Source organism: Pelodiscus sinensis, chromosome 1 (genome assembly GCF_052426305.1).
Source record: "Pelodiscus sinensis isolate ZL-2025 chromosome 1, ASM5242630v1, whole genome shotgun sequence".
NCBI lineage: Eukaryota > Metazoa > Chordata > Testudines > Trionychidae > Pelodiscus > Pelodiscus sinensis.
Genome location: NC_143052.1, coordinates 223,546,166 through 223,565,762, shown reverse-complemented (window position 1 = coordinate 223,565,762; position 19,597 = coordinate 223,546,166). Strand labels below are relative to the sequence as shown.

Genomic DNA, 19,597 nt, shown 5'->3' with positions numbered 1-19,597 from the left:
CAGGGCCGGAACAACCCATGCGCTGCATGCCCGGGGATAGCACTGCTCCTGTGCAGCATGCCCAAGGGCAGGGATGCGCATATGCCGCATGCCCAGGAGCTGGCAGCACCCATGCGCCACGCACCTGGGGCTGGCGCCGCTCCTGTGCCACGTGCCCAGGGGCCAGCACAGCCCATACGCCGCGTGTCCAGGGCCGGCGCCGCCCCTGTGCCATGTGCCTGGAGCCGGCACAGTCCTTGTGCCGTACACTCGGGGGCGGGGCCGCCCATGCGCTGCCAGGGGCCGGCCCTGATCACTCGGTGGGTGCACAGAAATGGCCTGGCGGGCACCTTGGCGCTCGCGGGCACTGCGTTGGGGACCACTGATATAGAGTATGTTCCTCCCATTCTGTTTTATGATTCCAAAGCTTGTGTTTTGTGTTTTTCCAATACACAGTGAGGAATTTTTTTCTTTTAATCCAGATGATTCTGCAGTGTGTTTTTCTAACAAGCGCATATTTTTCATGTGACAACTACATACTAAAATATTAGCTGCCTATTAAACCAGTTTAAATCCACTATTGGTATACTATTCATGTATATCTCAGAATATTTTTGAAGTGAGTATCTTTAAATGTTGTTTGCTTTAACAAACCTCCTAGTAGAAGACATGTGAAACATATTCTCAAAGGATCCTGTAGATTTCTATGTGAAAGGAATAGTTTAGAGATTAATCACTTAAACTGAATAAAACTATAGGGAGGTTGTGTGTGTGAAGGATTTTTTTGTAGCAATTATAGCTACAGCTGCTGCATGTTCCTATAATAATCAAGTTGATGACAAGTAGCTAATTGGTGAGAAAACTGGGCACACTTCTAATTCTGTTAAAAGAAATAGGACAAATCTTCAGCTTCTGCATGAGGTGTCAAAATATATTGTTCACAAGACAACATTTGTAATGAAAAGAAATGTTTGGTAAATCCACGTAAAGTAAAAACAGCTATGCATGTGAATTTCTATACATTAGAGTTTGTTAAAAAAAAGAGATTTTGTGTGTGTAAAATGAAAACTACAGTTCTGAATGCAGTAACTAACATGAATTATGAGCAAAGGTAACATTTAGATGAGTGCTTTTCATTTTAATCCTCTACTTTCTTTTCTGTCCAAAGTGGGTATTTAGTTACAGGGTTGGTGGAATTTAGAAACATAATATATTTTATTATCTAAATTAAACATTTTTTTCCTTAGGATTTTCTAAACATCTTGCTATGTTCATTTTTGTTGATTTAGATGGTGGAATGGAAACTGCTTCATTTTTTCCCTTGTTTCTGTTCCATCATGATTTAAGGATGGGGGTTATTATTTTAATAAAAACAGAAATTTGTATTTAGCTGCACCTTCTTGAAACCTCCATAAAGTGTTTAACAGAGATGGGCACCAACCAAGATTGTGAATCTACACCCTACATTTTTTAGCAAAAACCAATCATTAAAATATCTTTTTTGTCATGATTTATGATTTGAGTAAACTCATGAACTAGCCATTTTAAAGTGACATCATGATCAGTATTTTGAGAATTGGCATGTACTGGAAGCTTCAGTTCTTTGATTATGTTTGATTAAGTTGCAGTTTGTAAAAGTAAAAATTCTATTTGGATGAATTATTTTTAAACTACTTGAAATTCATACATTTCCATTAAAGGGTATTTAAGTTGATTATATAAACATAGGTTCAAATAAATAGAAATCCAGTGTTTGATACTGTCTATTTTAGATTCTTATATGGTCCCATTGCCCTATGCTCCCATTGCCCTAAAATGCACATGTGACGTAAAGAATTGCTATTATCCCCATTTTATATATGAGGAACTGGGGCATAGACAGGCTAAGTGACTTGATTTGAGTCCCACAAGACTCTGAGCATGGACATAAAACAAGGCTTTTCAAGTTTACAACTAATGTCCTATTTGCTGGCCAGCCTTTGTCATCCTTCAATTTGTTCAGTTAAATTACCTGTTCTCATATGCATCTGGTGAAGTGGGTCTTTGCCACCACGAAAGCTTATGCTCCAATAAATCTGCTAGTCTATAAGGTGCCACAGGACTTCTCGCTGTTGTTATATACTACATTCTGTATCCATTTACTGGGTCTTATCTTTGTGTTTTTCTTGCATTGTAATATTACGTGGTCATTTGTAAATGAACTTAATATTCTACCTTTTTAAAATATGGGATTATAGCAGCCTAGATTGTCTTTCTAAGGAAAACTAACATAGGTGAAATTCTAATCCCATTCAGTGGGGCCAGGATTTTACCCCAAGTTTTTATTGCTGAGCTGATGCTGGTCTGTTCTTTTGGCTTTGTGAGTTTCTATTAGTCTCAAACTTAACAAGCACCACTTTTATTCCATCACACAAAGAAGTTATTTCCCGTACTAGAATTGGTTAATTTTAAATTCATGTAAATGCATTGCCGTGGTGTGTATTGCTGTAGTACAGGCAGTCCCCGGGTTACATGGATCCGACTTACATCGGATCCCTACTTACAAACGGGGTGAGGCAACCCCGCACTAGCTGCTTCCCCCCAGCGGACCAGGGAGACGCGGAGCGGCTTTTCTCAGCAGACACCTCAGCTTGAGAATAAAGGACTGAGGGAAGTGAGGTGTGGGAGAATAAAACTGAGCTCTGGAGAAATGTTTGGCTAGAGTTTCCCCTACAATATGTACCAGTTCCGACTTACATACAAGTTCAACTTAAGAACAAACCTACAGTCCCTATCTTGTACGTAACCCGGGGACTGCCTGTATTTGAATGCCTAGATATTGTAGGCTTGCCCATATATGAGAAATGTTACAAAGGGCAGTTTTGTAGATAGATAAGGAATGCATGAGAGAGAAGTTCCATCAGCCACTGAACAGCTGTCTATTTTTTTTCTTAAAAAAATATAAACAAAACCTTGCAGTATTTCCACTTTTGAATTCTTGCCTTGTTTGGAAAAAATTGCCTTCCTCTTCTTACTCCACCAAAGCCATTTCTCCTCCCCACTCTCAAAACCTTCCCTTCCATTCTCATCACTTCTCCAGTGGCTACCAGTGGTTCGCTTGTCTTCTTGACCAGCATGTGTTTCTTCCTTTTTCTGCCTTGTGTTTGTCTGGCCTTTTCTGTCTCACTCTTTCTACACCCTTTCAGAAGAGAGATGGAAGCTGTTATTGCTAAGACGGGTTGAATCAGTGTTTATGTTCATTTGCTCTCACTAAATGGACCACAGATCTTTTCAAGAGCAGAAAAGAATCCCTGGTCATGACAGTAGCTACGGAGTTTATTCAGACAGCAGCTCAGCAGCTTTCCCTGCAGTGAGGGGTAGTACATATTGCAGCACCACAGAGGTTTGATATCAGAGAACCAAGTCCATGAATGAAGCTATCCTCAGGAAGGACAGATTCACCAGGCTGGTACCAGCGAAATTGGGACTTCTAGCAAATGTACCAAAGAAGATGGTCTAGAAATATTTTTAAGGGAATGGCTATTACCATATCTTTCTTATAGACTGAATTTCAAAAATAAGTTTATTAAGAGTCTATATGATACTAGTCATAGAAGAGCATAGAGTTTCTTGTTGAAAATTACAATCTAATCAGTTTCAGTGATTAAATTTTTTTCAACTGTATTAAGCAGTTTACTGTTTTGTGTTTCTGTCCAGACTCAAAATCTTCCTGAAATAAAGATATGAAGAATTATGGCTAGCCAACTTCTAAATTATGGCTGCCATTTATTGTACTACTTTAGTACTAGAAACCAAAAAAACTGTCGATATTGGGATTTTTAACAACATAACCTTGTTGACTAAGGCCTCATCAGAGGTTCAAAAAGGGTTCCTTGTTCTGGATCATATATTCTAACTAAAGTACAGGCTTGTGTGGTTTTTTGTTCAATTGGCTTAAATCTTTGAAATTTAGTGTTTGTAAAAGTTGTCAAAACACACATACCCTGATATGCTTGATTTCATATAAAATAATGTTTTTGTTAGTGCTTCATGGTCACCTTTGTATTTTTAATGTCATATAACAGTGGCTACCTTAGAGTAGGAAATCAGAGTAAATAATGTTTAACTGATTGAAGCGGCTTGAATGATTTGCAGAGTTTTTATGTTTACCTCTTTCCTTCAACTTTATATTTCAGAGCATGTCACAGTAGTTTCCCCATGCGTAGCAACACATTCAACCATCAAGCCGAACAGGCTTTTGATAACACAAGAGCACCCCCGAATTAGGCTGTGCCCCCTAAATTATTAAAGTGATTCCAGCAAGATTCTACCATGCTTTGGAGGTAAAAGTAAGGTCTTACCCAACTGTTTGCTGTTTAGGCGAGAAAACAGCATATGACTTTGTGATTAAAGACTGTATCATATGTGCAAGGGTAGCAAAGCAAGATTGCACAGGCAACCTTAATTCTGGCATTTTCTACTTTTTGAAATGCTTGATTTTGCATTCTTAATAATATTTGAACATAGTTTTCTGTGTGTAATTTTGTGTGTGTGTATGTTTAAGCAAATTAAGTCAGTTGCTCTCAAATTAAATCAGTTGGCACACACTAGCCAACTGGAGGATTGGAACCTTTAAATTCTCTATGTAGACCTCTGTTGTTGAAGATAATAGAGTAACTGATCACAGTATTAGGGTTTCATCCTAATACAAGCACTAGAAGGGAATGAGACGTACTTTGCCAGGTGGTTTTACAGATAGTTGCTGACAGAAGAGAAATGGTGGGACTTGGGAATCTTGGGCTCCATTCTGGACTAGAGGAAAGTTTATCTAGTGAGCATTCTAACACTGTGGTCCGCTGTGGTGTATTTTGTGGTCTAAGTGGGAGAGCTAGGATAAAATATTTGTTTCCAGTAAAAGATCAAATGTCCGTGGAAATCACATTTAGATATTAGCTACCTGCTTTAAATTGAGATTTTAAATTGGGGTAGAGCTCAAGTGAGATGAAGGCAGTAGGGCACTTACCTGATTCAGCTGGGATTATGCGGAAAAAATAGTGCCGTAAAGAGTATAAAGAAAGGAACTGGATATTGTATATGTTGTCTTAAAAGCTGTACAATTTTTGCTATAGGCATGATTTCTTACCTGCTTAATGGGTAGCAGGTTTAAAACTAATAAAAGAAAGTTCTTCTTCACACAGCGTGTAGTCAACCTGTGGAACTCCTTGCCAGAGGAGGCTGTGAAGGCTAGGACTATAAGAGAGTTTAAAGAAAAGCTAGATAATTTCATGGAGGTTAGGTTCATAAAAGGCTATTAGCCAGGGGATAAAATGGTGTTCCTGGCCTCTGTTTGTCAGGGATGGCAGGAGACAAATCGCTTGATCATTGTCTTCGGTCCAACCTCTCTGGGGCACCTGGTGCTGGCAACTGTCAGCAGACAGGATACTGGGCTAGATGGACCTTTGGTCTGACCCAGTATGGCCCTTCTTATGTACCTGACCACAAACTGAGGCAACCAGATCAACTACAGTATTACCAAAGAACTCAATGCTTCTAGCTGAGAGAATTGCTCAGCATTCTTTCTGTTTGCTAACAAGGCAGCAGTGTTTGGATAAGGATTGAGAGAAACTGTAGTTTGATTCTAGCTCAGAAGAATCCACACTACATGTACTGACACACACTGCAGATTAAATAGTGCTAGAGGTGACAGGTAAGCTATGTCTGAGATAGTTGGGGTATGTCTTAGGGATGTAAAATCCTGTTTAATTTGTTAACCGGTTAACTGATGAAGGGGGAAGGGGACAAGTGGGAGACTGCTTCAGACCAGCTACAGTGGCTCCCATGCCTGCTGCTGGGCTTGAGCAGCTTCCCTTTCCTTCCCCCTGCCTTGCCATAGGCAGCAGCTGCACCATCTGGGCTAGAGCATCCTGGCCTGCAGCGGGCCAGGGAGCCCTGCAGGCCGGGGCAGTTCTGACATCCTAGCCCAAGCAGTTCCTGCCTTCAGGGTGCCTGGGCCCACTGCAGACAGAGGCTGCTCGGGCATGATGCTGGAGCAGCCCCTGCCTGTGGGGCGCCTGGGCCTGCCACAGTCAGGAACTGCACAAGCCGGGCCACCGGAGCAGCCCCTGCCTGTCAGGAATGGTCTAGTTACTATTATAGTTATTATTTAGTCCTGCTTTGACTAGGCAAGATGACCAATCAAGGTTCCTTACAGCCCTAGCCTTCTATGATTCTGTAATTGTAATAGCAGTAAAATGCATTTGTGAAACACTGTGTAGGAATAACACAGTGATAGATTTACGACATAATAGGTCTTGTTTAAAGGAATTTAAGAATAATTCAAGTACTATTCCTGCACTATATGTACCTCTCAGATTGAGAGATGTTATTAATACCCCATGAGAGGATTTTGAGTATCATAGCCCCTGGTTTGATTCCGCGTAATATTCCTGGAAAGGTCCTGGAAAAGAGAGGACCTTGGTCTATGCTTCAATAAAGAATTAAATGGAGATTCCAAAAAGGGAAATGTAATAGGAGCTGAATGTAACCTGCTCCCATCTTGTCTAATCTAGTCCTACTTCTTTCTTTTTGACTCATAAAGTATTAGACTCCCATGAAACATATTGTAATTTTATCTGCTTAGCATTGAGGTTTTGCAAGCACTTAAGGTACCTGTTGTGCCCCATGTATGCCACAGCTTTGGGGCACTGATAATATCTCAGCTGGTAAGTCTAGTGTTCCCATTTGTCGATGACAGCTCTGGCATGACCCAGTAATCACTTAGGCTATGTCTAGACTACAGGGTTTTTTTGAAAAAACTTCACCTGCGTCTATACTGCTGCCATGTTCTTTTGAAATTAAATCGATGTTTTTTTCAACAGCGGTAAACATCATTTTATGAGGAAGAATGCCTTTTTTCAAAAGAGCTCTTTCGAAAAGCATCCTTGACCGCAAACAGGGCTTTTTTTGAAAGAGAGCATCCAGATTGCTTGGGTGCTCTCTTTCAAAAAAGCGATCCACTTTTTCGAAAAAGTTGTGGCTGTTAAAAAATCTTTCGAAAAAGCTTGTTTCGAAAGAAGCGTGTAGTCTAGACCTACCCTTAAGGTGAGTCTAGACAGTACCCTTCTGTCTGAATAAGCTACGAGTCTAGGTCAAAAGAGTTTATTTTGAAATTTGGAGCTGTGTAGACAGACCCAAATTTCAAAATAAGGCACTATTCCAACAAATCCCTTAACCCTTGTGGAATGAAGGTTACAGGGACACCAGAATAGCTGGCCCGCTATTTCAGGAAATAGCGGGAGCATTTAAAGATGTGGCGTTGCTATTTTGGGATACTTCTGGAAGTATCCCAAAATAGCACCATAGTCTAGATGTACCCTCAGATGCATGGTAGGGTTAAAATGGTATCTTGGTTGGTCTGTCAAGAAAAGGAAAGATCGAAAATACCCTGAGTAGAGAGGCCTGTTCATTTACAGTTCCAAGTGAGCAATAGAGCTTTTTTGTTTGGGTCACTGGGGTCAGTCCATTGGGGAGTCAGTGTTCTTAGTGTCTTGGGTGATTTCTCTATTAAAAGTATACGGGAGCTTGCAGACCTCTAGATCAGGTTCAATTAGAGGTGCTGCTCCCTGAGTCCCACAGATCTGCACCCAGCTGTATTTTCTGGAAGTCATTCGCTGTATATAGTTATTCAGGGTTTTTCTCTGCAGCTTCTGACTAGCCATGCAATTGCCTCCCAATATCATCTTGTCACGTCCTGGTTCAGAGTCTTTCCTTCTACCTGGCCAGGAAGAAGAGGATGGAGAAGGAGTTGATGTGAAATTTTAGTTCATGGCAATATCTTATCATCTTATTTGGATTTATAAGCAGTTAAAGTGGGGGATGGGACTCCACTATGAATTTCCCTTATTGGATTTTAATTCAGCTGACTAATTCATGTGAAGACTTCAAACTGCCTTGTGTTCAACTGGATTATAATTCAAGTTAATGAACTCAAGATTTACTGTTTTATTTTGCAATGGAGAAAGGGCCTTTGTTTCAGTATCTTCTTCTAAAAAAAGTTTCTCAGTCTGCTTTCTAACAAAACACCATCCCTCATATTTGACTTGTGTAAAATCCCACTTCAGGCAACATAGAATAGTCCTATTTTGGGTTGTTGGTTTTTTTTCCAGCCTCTTGTTCACATCTCCGTGGTCAGATTAAATTCTATTGGGAGTCAGCCTCCCTAGGATCGGCCCTGGTGAAAGTGTTTTCACGTCCAGCATCGGATATAAAAGTATCAATCTTTATGTTTTTAAGCTTAACAGTATAACCAGGAAATTGAAGAAATATCACTTTTCTATTTTTTATTTCTGGTAGGCTTTCCTGTGGCTGTAGTATTGTTAATAGCTCATTGTAATCTCACGTCAAACATTTTGATATTATTTTACTACAACCCATTATGTTTAAACCATTTTTTTAGAGTTCCCTCTTAGGCATTCATTTCAGTAGTTCAATCTTCACCGCCTTTACCACAACAATACTGACTCCTCAATGGAAATATTTTTCACATTGATAGTATTTTGCTATGAAAATTGTTTACTTCTGAAATCTCTGAAAGTTGTTCCCATCAATCAGCAGCTGAAGTTCCCAAATGTTCTCTCTTTAGGTTTTTAAAATTGTAATGGTTATTTGAAAACATTCTTTTCATTATGTGTACATGCTGGTTTATTGCGGTAGGATTTTCTTTGTATGTTAGAATACTAACAGAGATTTTTTTTTAAATTTGAATGTAACACTGATGGATTTGTGTTAGAAAAAGAGGTGCCAAACCAGACATAATAAAGTCTTCACTTTTTTAAAAAAGGTCAAATTTTCTACTTTGACATGAGTATGGTTGTGTCTAGACTACATGGCTCCGTCAACGGAGCCATGTAGATTAGGCAGGAGGGCAAAAGGAAATGAAGCAGTGATTTAAATAATCACCGCTTCATTTAAATCCAAATGGCCGCCGCGCTGTGCCGATCAGCTGATTGTCGGCACAGCGCGGCAGTCTAGACGGGGATCTGCCGACCCCAGAACCCTTTGTCGGCAGATCCTGTAAGCCTTGTTTCACGTGGCTAACAGGATCTGCCGACGAAGGGTTCTGAGGTCGGCAGATCCCCGTCTAGACTGCCGCGCTGTGCCGACAATCAGCTGATCAGCACAGCGCGGCGGCCATTTTGATTTAAATGAAGCGGCGATTATTTAAATCGCCGCTTCATTTCCCTTTTTTGAGTAAACTAATCTACATGGTTCTGTCGACGGAGTCATGTAGTTTAGACATACCCTATGAGTCAACTTAAAAGCCATAATAATCGCTCTTTCTTCATCTTTTGTTCAAGCTGTAACAGCTAAGGAAATGATTGTTTCTGAATTAGAATAATGTGAACATAAACAATGGTCTTCATCCTTAATGTTTCCTACTCGTTTACTACTTCTAGGAGGAAGATGAGGATCCTTGTACTTCTACTGCTTTATCATTGTGCTGCAAAGAAAGCCAAAAGTTACAGCACTTCAGATCCCAACTTTATTGTAATCATGGTTGATGACCTTGGCATTGGAGATCTGGGATGTTATGGAAACAAAACTTTAAGGTTTGATAAAACACTTTGAGGAGGGGGAGAGAATACATCTGTATATAGAGCATACGTGCAGAGTATACATCTATACATAGAGCATAATATATGCTTATAGATTTTGAACTATTTAAAATACAGTTTAGAGCTTCAAGATTTCTTTTGTCAGAACGATTAATTTTCTTTTTGCAGTCTAGACTGTTTGATTTCATTGTTTCCTTACTTTTATAGGAAGAAATTTAGGTTAATATACAGTAAACTTCTGATAATCTGGAGCCTTTAGGACCCCGGGGGGTGCCGGATTATCAGATATGCCGGACTATCGGAAGGGGGGGCTATGGAGGGGTCTGGGGTGGAGTGGCGGGGATGCACCCCTCGGCGCTGCGGGACCAACCCAGCGGCACCCCATCTGCTCTGCCCCAGACTTCCCCAAGTCAGCTGCTGCTGAACTGACCAGTGGCTGACTCTGGGAAGTCCAGGGCAGAGCAGATGGGGTGCTCTGCTCCGGGCTTCCCGGAGTCAGCCGCTGATTAGTTTCAGTAGCGGCTGACTTGGGAAAGTCTGGGGCAGAGCAGCTGGGGTGCTGCCGGGTTGGTCCCGCAGCACGAAGGAGCGGTGCTACGGGACCAACCTGTCAGCACCCTAGCTTCTCTGCCCCAGACTTTCCCAAGTCAGCCGCTGGTCAGTTTCAGCAGCGGCTGAATCGAGGAAGCCAGGGGCAGAGCAGCTCCAATTGTCCAGCTGCCCGGAGCACTTCCAGGTTCCAGATGGTGCCGGACCATCAGGAGTGCCGGACCATTGGATGCCGGACCACTGGAGTTTTACTGTACATAGTCCTCCAAAAAAGCTGCATCACCAACAAAAAAAATCAATAAAAGTAAGATTGTAGTCCAAGCATGAAAAATGAATGATATTTTTTAACATAATTTCAGTAGTGTACATGCTTTGAAGTACTCTAAAAAATGTAACTTTTTGGAGAGCTTGTCATTACACATTTGAAAATAAAGCACTGATTTGTTTTTATTGGCGTTCATCTTTAACTATGGCATGCTAATTAGATCAATTAAAGCAAATGTCAATTTAGCTAATTCAAAAATGCTTCCCAACATGATTGTTTTACCAGGTTAGGTAAAATGTTGCAGTACTCCTGCAAAAAGCATGTAGGTTAAGCCTCCACATCTAAAAGAGTTATTTTCAAGGGCACAAATCAAACCTCTGATTGAGTAGAATAGAACATATAATATAGAGGCCCTTTCCTATCAAATGAATGTCCTCAGCACTAGTTGAAGTTAGCTGGTTGTGAAGAACCTCAGCAACTCACAGAAGGAACTCAGTCCCTTGCACAATTCAGCCTTACACCAGAAATCTAATTAATTTCATAGCTTTCAGCTCATCACATAAAAGGCATCAAAAGGTTCAAAGGCTACAAAGACCAGGACCACCATAAATCACTATATAGGAGAAAATACTAAACCCATAACATTTATACTGTAATAATTTAAAATTCAAGCTTTGTAAAATATGAAAAATAGCTGAAATTTTAAATTCATACAAATAATGTTAGCTATATATTTAATAATCTACAAGACACACAGTATTATATGTATATATGTGTGTGTGTAATGTATACACATAATTGTGTACTGTATGTACGCAAATATAGTGTGTATCTTGTGTGTAGACATACACATGCACTATACACACTATATATATTTCAGTACACAACATACTGAATGTTTCTGAAAAGTAAACCGAGGATTACTCTTCCGCTATAATCCAAGATGAAAAGTCTGGATGTGCATTTAGTGTATTGTAATAGTTGCACCAGATCCATATATTGACCATGATCATTCTTTCAAAAATACCTAAGTGACTTTGAAGCCTAAGTCTCTTTGAAAGCCAATATAAATCCTGAGACACTTTAGAAAATTTTATCCCATGAATTTGATTTGACTAATTTCATTTTCAGATAATAAACATGAAATTATTATATACGTGTATATATAGTATATTTATTTTTTCCTAGAACCCCTAATATTGACAAGTTAGCTAAAGGAGGAGTGACATTTACTCAGCATATAGCAGCATCTCCACTGTGTACCCCAAGCAGAGCAGCTTTTTTGACAGGCCGATATTCCATCAGATCAGGTAAAATTCATTAATATTCATTTATGTATAATGATATTGCCTTTTACGGGAACTATTTTGCATTTTTTGCCTTCTGCCCTGGTCCTGGTTGGATGTGTTTTAATTGTCACTGGATACTCAATCAAGTGTCCAGTGAAGCTGTGAGCTTGGCAAAAGAGAGTGCAGAATCTTCACCACAAAGCATATTCCTGTCTCATCCTCCTCTTCTCCTTCATTTTAAGAATCATGCATCCTCCTGCAACTTTGACTTTGGAAGCTTTTGCTTGTTATTGACTTCAGTGGGCTTTTTTACTGAGACTCTGGGTGGCTCACTATGGCACCACATAACATTCTCAAATGTGGTTTATAGCAAGGACTGTTATATTAATCAGATTCCTTGTTCATTAGTGATAACACATTTCCTGTTCTTGCTTCTGAGAATGAAAGCAAAGTATATCTCAGGGTCCTGCTTAATAAGTGTATGTTCATTTCAATCAAGTAACAAGCTGCAGCTGCAGCAGTCAGTGTGATCTTCTGGGTTCACTCATAGTTTCTGTTATAAAGGAAGTTAATATGTGTTTATTACCAATAGCACCTACTATGTTTAAATTTGCACACAGCTCTCCATTGTGACCCTAGTTTTCATGTCTTTGTGTCGTTCTGAATAATTCATTCATTTGAGCTGAAAGTTGCATTGATTGCCCTGCCCTGAGTCTTCTTTAATATCTTCGTGTCAATGAAAAGGTAAACATTCTTCTTTGTTAAATTTATAAAGGCTGTTCAATGGGCATTAATTGAAGATACCACTGGAGACAGAGAACTAATACCAAAGGACCTTCAGATATCAGAAGCATGTTCAGAAAATAACAAAATGAGATTCAACTTGCAATAATTTACACAAAAACATCTGAAGGAAAGTAACCCAAAACCAGATATTTGTTGATTGTAGGTGTGAAACTGAGGGATACATTGGAAGTCAGGTTGAGATTGTTTTGATGAGTTAGTCCAACATGGCTTTTCCATTTCTTGCTGCTGCAATTACATACATATGGTGGGATCCATATTAGGGGTCCGGAGCACATGACTTACAAGGAAAGGCTGTGGGATTTGGGCTTATTTAGTCTACAATAGAGAAAAAGAAGAGTGAGGGGGATTTGGTAGCAGCCTTCAACAACCAGAAGGGGAATTCCAAAGAGGATGGAGAAAGGCTGTTCTCAGTGATCACAGAATGAGGAAAAATGGTCTCAAGTTGCAGTGGGGGAGGTGTAGATGGTACTGGGTCCTGCCAGTTAGATGTTAGGAAAAACTATTTTACTAGGAGAGCAGTGAAGTACTGGAATAGGTTATCTAGGGAAGGGGTAGACTCTCCACCCCTAGAGGTTTTTAAGTCCTGACTTGACAAAGCCCTGGCTGGGATGATTTAGTTGGGTTTGGTCTTGCTTTTAGCAGTGGGTTGGACTTGATGATCTCCTGAGGTCTCTTCCAACTCTATGATTCTATGATCAATGAAGGGATTTCAGCATTGCAACACTGAACATTGTGGCACCTAATGTCTTGGTGCCTAGAAAAATCACAGGAACTACACTATGGTCCACCAAACTGAGATGCCTAGGATCCCTATACAATGAATGGGAAGAGATAGCTCTTAAGAATATGATTCACAGAAACCAGCACGCTGGGTGAGGACTTGCCTAAATTAGCCAATGGGAGTTGCTGACCAGATGGATGTATGCTCAGAGATCGGTGCCTAAGTCCAGGCTGAAGAAAAGACACCTTCCTGTTTGAATGTTTGTTCATATCAATTCCAGTCAGGTGCGTGCATTGCCGCATACACGGTTGTCAGAAACTTTTCCCCTTAACAGTTCCCCCTGGATCAGCAAGAATGCGCCATGGAGTGATGCCTTCATGGCACTCAATGTATGGCCCTGCCTGTCCAATCCAACCCCCCTTCAATTCCTTCTTACCATCCACAGTGGCCATTAGAACTGCATTTCACTTGCTAAGCAAGTAATCCTTTAGCTCAGTTACTCCCTCTGTTTGTTTATTTTTCTCTAGTTCTAATGTAATTATAGTTGTAGTTGCTTGTTATCCAGTGTGTGCTGGATCCTTTCCATCCCCCTTACCTCCTTTGGGGCTCTGGGGCATGCCACAAGCGCAAGGCTTTGAAAGTGTGCAGTATGTGCCAAAAGCCTATGTTCATTAATGACCTCCATGACTCCTGTCTGAAATGTCTTGGAGAATCACATCAGCTGTTCATAGTGGTGGCAGGCTGGACTCTTCGCAACACATCTCTTGCAGGGTCACAGACTGCATCTGTACCTGCTATGATCTGGCCATGGTGTCAGTTCTGGCAATTACAGCCCATTCAACAAGGGTACAAGCCTTGTCAAATGCCTTCCTGGCCCAATTATGTATCCAAGAGATCTGCAGATCCAAGAGTGGCAGCCTGATCTTTGGTGCACATGTTCATTGCTCACTGTGCCATCATCTAGAGACGATGCAGCTGTTGACAAACGTTCTCCACTCTGCAATTCCTTACCTCTGGTCCCACCTCTGGGAGATAGCGTGGGAGTCACCTGATTGGAATCAACGTGAATGGGTACTCGAAGAAAAGACAATTAACTTCTTGTAACTGTTCTTTCAGTTGCATTGTTCACATCCATTCCTAGCCCCACACTTCTTCCCCTCTGTCAGAGTAGCCAGCAAGAAGGAACCAAAGAGGGAGGGAGGTTGAGTCAGCAGGGTCATGTATAGAGCACTATGAAGACACCACTCTAAGGGGCTCTTCAGCTGACCCAACAGGGTTTGCTAAGGGGAAAAAATCCTACCAATGTGCATGTGGTGCATGCACACCTGATTCAAATGAGTGTGAACAACACATCTGAAATAACAACATTTACGAGAAGGTGACTTGCTCTGCTTTGCAGTCCACAAATGGGAACCTACCTCCTGGAGTCAGATGGTTTAGACATCTTAGGTGCCTGCTTTGTTCCACACAAAACACAGATTGCGAGGGAGGTGAAGACAAGGAAGTGGTGGCAGTGAGAGTCAAAAAAGTGCTCCAATCATTAAGCCAGTGCTTAATTTGTGCCAGAGCTGAGCCCTGGTATCTCTGGGCTTGGCTGTTCAGTAGCCCCATCACCTCTGGGCTTGCTTCATGAGTTGTGAATGTAAAAAAAAAAAATTATTTGAGCCCTAGCACCTTTCATTCCAATTTAAGCACAGAGCTGAGCTATGGGATACTCTGATATAGAAGGAATTTAACCCAGGTCTCCTGAATCCCACACGAGTATGCTAATGACTGGAATTTTCCCTTGCAACAAACCCTGTTGCCAACTTTGTCCACATATTTGCTCTGGTGACACTATCACTGGACCTAACCATGTCAGTTACAAGCTCAAGAACACATATTCCTGTTCATCCAGAAATATAAATTTATGCCATCATGTGCCAACAGTGTCCTTCTGCTATGTATATGGGACAAACTTCTCAGACAGTTCGCCAAAGAATTAATGCCCGCAAATCAGACATCTTCACAAGGATAAACCAGTTTCTTTTCATTTCAACCAATCTGGGCGTAGTCTTAACGATCTTACTAACATGTATCTTGCTTCAAAGAAACTTTAACACCAGACTACAAAGGGAAACCTCAGAACTGTCATTCATGCTTAAATTTGACACTTTATGAATGGGCCTTAACAAAGATGCTAATTACCTTGCCCATTACAAAGATAGCGTCCCCAATTATCACCCCTAGTATCATTATCTCTCAGGGTATGTCTACACTACAAAGTTAGTTCAAACTAACAGACGTTAGTTTGAACTAACTTTCATAGGCGCTACACTAGCTCTCCGTTAGTTCGAATTTAATTCGAACTAACGGAGTGCTTAGTTCGAACTAGGAAAACCTCATTTTACGAGGATTGAGCCTAGTTCGAACTAGCTAGTTCAAATTAAGGGGTGTGTAGCTCCTTAATTCGAACTAGTGGGAGGCTAGCCCTCCCCAGCTTTCCCTGGTGGCCACTCTGGCCAACACCAGGGAAACTCTTCTCCCCCCTCCCGGCCCCGGACCCCTTAAAGGGGCACGGGCTGGCTACGGTGCCCGTGCCAGGTGCAAGCCTGCCAGCACCCAGCCAGCAGACTCTGCACCTGGCACGGATCGAGCCACCCACCCGATGCCTCCCAGCCCTCCCTCTCTTCCTGGGACCAGGCTGGCGGCTTCCGGGAGCTTGCCCGGGACCGCAAGAGGCGGGCACCCGCCTGGGCTAGTGCAGACATCGTGGACCTCGTCCACGATCTCCGCACTAGGCACAGGAAAGTGGCCGTCTAGGGCAGGAGAACTGCCAGCCTGGCCACCCAGGAGCAGGTTGGCAAGAAAATCAAGGGGGACCATGAGACCCCCGACCCTGAGCCCTGAGCTTACAATGGCCGTCCTGGGTCAGACCAAAGGTCCATCTAGCCCAGTAGCCTGTCTGCCGACAGCAGCCAACCCTAGGGACCCTGGAGGGGATGGACTGAAGACAGTGACCAAGCCATTTGTCTCGTGCCATCCCTCTCCAGCCTTTCACAAACTTTGGGCAGGGACACCACTCCTACCCCCTGGCTAATATCACTCCATGGACCCAGCATCTCACTTCCCTTTAAACTCTGTTCTAGTTGTAGCCTTCACAGCCTCCTGCAGCAAGGAGTTCCACAGGTTGACTCTTTGCTTTGTGAAGAACAACTTTCTGTTACTAGTTTGAAGCCTGCTACCCATTCCTTTCCTTTGGTGTCCTCTAGTCCTTCTTTATGGGAACTAATGAAGAACTTTTCTGTATGCACCCTCTCCACGCCACTCATGCTTTTAGAGACCTCTATCCTGCCTCCCCTCTGTCTCCTCTTTTCTAAACTGAGAAGTCCCAGTCTCTTTAGCCTCTCTTCATATGGGACCTGTTCCCAACCCCTGATCATTTTAGTTGCCCTCCCCTCTCCCAGCCTCTCTCTTCTCCTCTCCCACCTCCTTTTCCCAGTCTCCCCCAGTTTTGTTCAATAAAGACAGATTCCATTTTGGAAGACATGTTATCTTTATTTTGTACATCAAGAAGAGGGGCTAGGGAAGGGTAAGTGGAAGGAGGTGAGGGAGGAATGGGGCACGAGCCCCCGATGGGGAGGACTGGGCTGGCTCTGTGGGCCTTTGGGGGTGGAAGCTCTCCTGCAGCCCCCCAATTGCCCCCTCTCCCCAGATGGCAGCCTGCGGCAAGTGCAGCCGGGCTGATGGCCGAGTGGTGTGATGTGCCCAGTGTGGGTAGTTCGGGCAATCCAAGCCAGGACTGCTTTGCAAGCGGGGCACCCCGAGAACTGTCTGTCCGGGGTGGGGGTCGGTTCCCTTTAAGCACAGCCCTCGGCTAGCCTGAGAAAGCATCTCCACGCTCTAAGTTCTTCTCTGATGCCCTGCCAGCACTGCTTCCGGCCATCCTTAAGCCCGGTTCAGGGTCCACTTAATGTGGGCATGCTAGTTCGAATTTGCAAAACACTAATTCGAACTAGTTTTTTAGTCTGGATCCATTAGTTCGAATTAGCTTAGTTCGAATTAACTAATTCGAACTAAGTTAGTTCGAATTACCATTGTAGTGTAGACATACCCGCAGATACTTGCCCTCCCCCTCACCTTCCTTCTGTTCTAAATCTGATTTGTCAGTTTTATAATGTGTTCACTTTTTTCCATTGTATTCCTTTGGTATATATGGTCATGCCAATTGTCTTCCAGAATTTGATCTGAGGAAGTGGGTCTGGCCCACGAAAACTCATCACCTAATAAACCATCTAGTTAGTCTTTAAAGTGCTGCACAGTCCTTTCTTTTGTTTCAGCAAGATCAGACTAACACAGCTACATCTCTATTACTAATGACTGGACTGAAAGTTATAGGGTAGGCATCAACTCTTCTTCCTCCTGGACTTTGAATGACACCCAATTTGGTAGAAATGGCGAAGAGTCCTGTGGCACCTTATAGACTAACTGAAGTATAGGAGCATAAGCTTTCGTGGGCAAAGACCCACTTGCCCACGAAAGCTTATGCTCCTACACTTGTTAGTCTATAAGGTGCCACAGGACTCCTCGCCGCTTTTGCAGATTCAGACTAACACGGCTACCCCTCTGATACTTGACACCAATTTGGTAGAGACACTCTAAGCACACTACAGGGTTGGGCCAAGAATACAATTTAGGCAGCTGAATGCCTGCCTTTCCCTGGTTGCAGAATCCCTCTGGGACTTAGGCAGGAGATAGTCATCTGGATGCCTAAAGTGAGGCAGCAGTGAGCATGCTCAAAGGCAGAAATGTAAACACTTGGGGAACTTCTGCTCTGCAAAATTAGTGGATTTGGATATTTACAGAGCTGAGAGAGTTTTGCAGATGTAAGGGGAGTCAAAACTGGGATCTCATTGTTAGTACCTTGCTCTGAGGATTCCAGATTTACACGTCAGAAATGTCAATTAACCAACCCTCAAAACATCCCTATGAAATAGATAGTATCACATAGGTTTACAGGTGGATAAGATGAGGGAAAGATATATTGAGTGATTTGCCCAAATTCATAGAAGGAGTTATTTCTGGAAGTAGAACATCAGAATGCTCACTACTGTCACTCACAGCTAATCGCTACCTTATGATTCTTGAGTCTTAAGAAATATTAAATCAGACAACCCCAAATTTTGTTTTCATAAGCACAGATAGGTCATAGTAATGACTATAAAAGTTATCTGTCTGTTTGGCAGGGCCCACAGTAAATTGAGATTTTTCTCTATCTCTATTTCTCAGTTTTGTATAAAAGTGAAGAAATGACCCGATTCAGCTAAAATAGACAATTGTCTGACAGTTGCTGCCATAGCTGCTGATGGAAAAATGCCGTTCTAGTGACATCTTTTAATAAAATATATAGAAGTGACAAATAAAAATTGTTTCTCCTTATTATGCTGTTCACACTTACTTTTATTTTATTTAGGAATGGCTGCATTTTCAAACATTGGTGTCTTCTTAGTTTCTGCCTCTTCTGGTGGACTTCCCACTGAAGAAATAACATTTGCGAAACTTTTGAAGCAGAAAGGTTATTCTACAGCTCTTATAGGTATAGCTATTGATATATGTATGGTTATATTTCTTACATAATAGCATATGTTTTATTATTTATTATGTTTTATTATTCATTTAAATAAAAAGTGTATCTTCTACATTGCAAGAAGCATTAAATCAGAGGCATAAAATTGTTTGTTTCCACATAGCAATGAGTTTACCCCGTAACTCTTTGTGGCTCACCAGAACTGACACATTCAGAGAAAAATTGTGCATATGTGAAGCACTAATAATTTAGATATGCCTTCTTATTTATCTATACTGACACAAGGCATAAGGTCTGAAACATGGGTCGAGGCCAAGGGTCCCTCTAAGGTGTGCACCTGTGAGGGCACGCAACAAGAATTTGATTCCTGTGCACCTTATTAGAAGAGCTGTGTAGAGGCTGCTCTGCTGTTCCGGGGTGGGACCACATTGTGGGCAACTGGCCCTATCTTTAACCCTTCCTCAGGGCTAGAGCTGCAGCCAAGGTGGGCCGTGTGGTGGCTGCTGAAGCTGGAGCCTAGGTACGGTACTAAAATGAGCACCATGGCCCTGGCCCAGGATCAGCTACATGGCAGCCCCGGCTCCAGTCCTGGCACATGGGGAAGCTACCTGCCATGAGGCCACCCCCCGTGTGTCAGGACTGTAGCCAGGGCCGTGATGCTATTTATAGCACCACAGTCCTAGCCCAGAAGCCACCACACAGTCCAAACCCCAGCTGCTTCCAGGGCAAGACTGCATGGTGGGCAGCTATCCTGCATGCTGGGTCTGAAGCCAGGGCTGCCCATGGTACTAAAAAGAGCACCACAGGTGGCTCAGGCTCCAGTCCAGA

At 42.3% G+C, this 19,597-nt stretch overlaps 1 protein-coding gene across 4 annotated transcripts in view; it reads left to right on the top strand.

Moving 5' to 3' along the window:
- Positions 1-19,597, top strand: part of STS (steroid sulfatase) — a 186,611-nt gene that overhangs the window by 23,695 nt on the left and 143,319 nt on the right. For 3 of the 4 annotated variants that reach the window (XM_075915349.2, XM_075915363.2, XM_075915369.2), the window contains 3 exons: positions 9,414-9,566; positions 11,575-11,696; positions 18,656-18,778. In XM_075915349.2, coding sequence (XP_075771464.2) covers positions 9,421-9,566; positions 11,575-11,696; positions 18,656-18,778 — 391 coding nt within the window. In that variant the 5' untranslated portion in view covers positions 9,414-9,420. The remainder of the gene's footprint in view (positions 1-9,413; positions 9,567-11,574; positions 11,697-18,655; positions 18,779-19,597) is intronic. The other variant, XM_075915380.2, reaches the window with a different exon arrangement.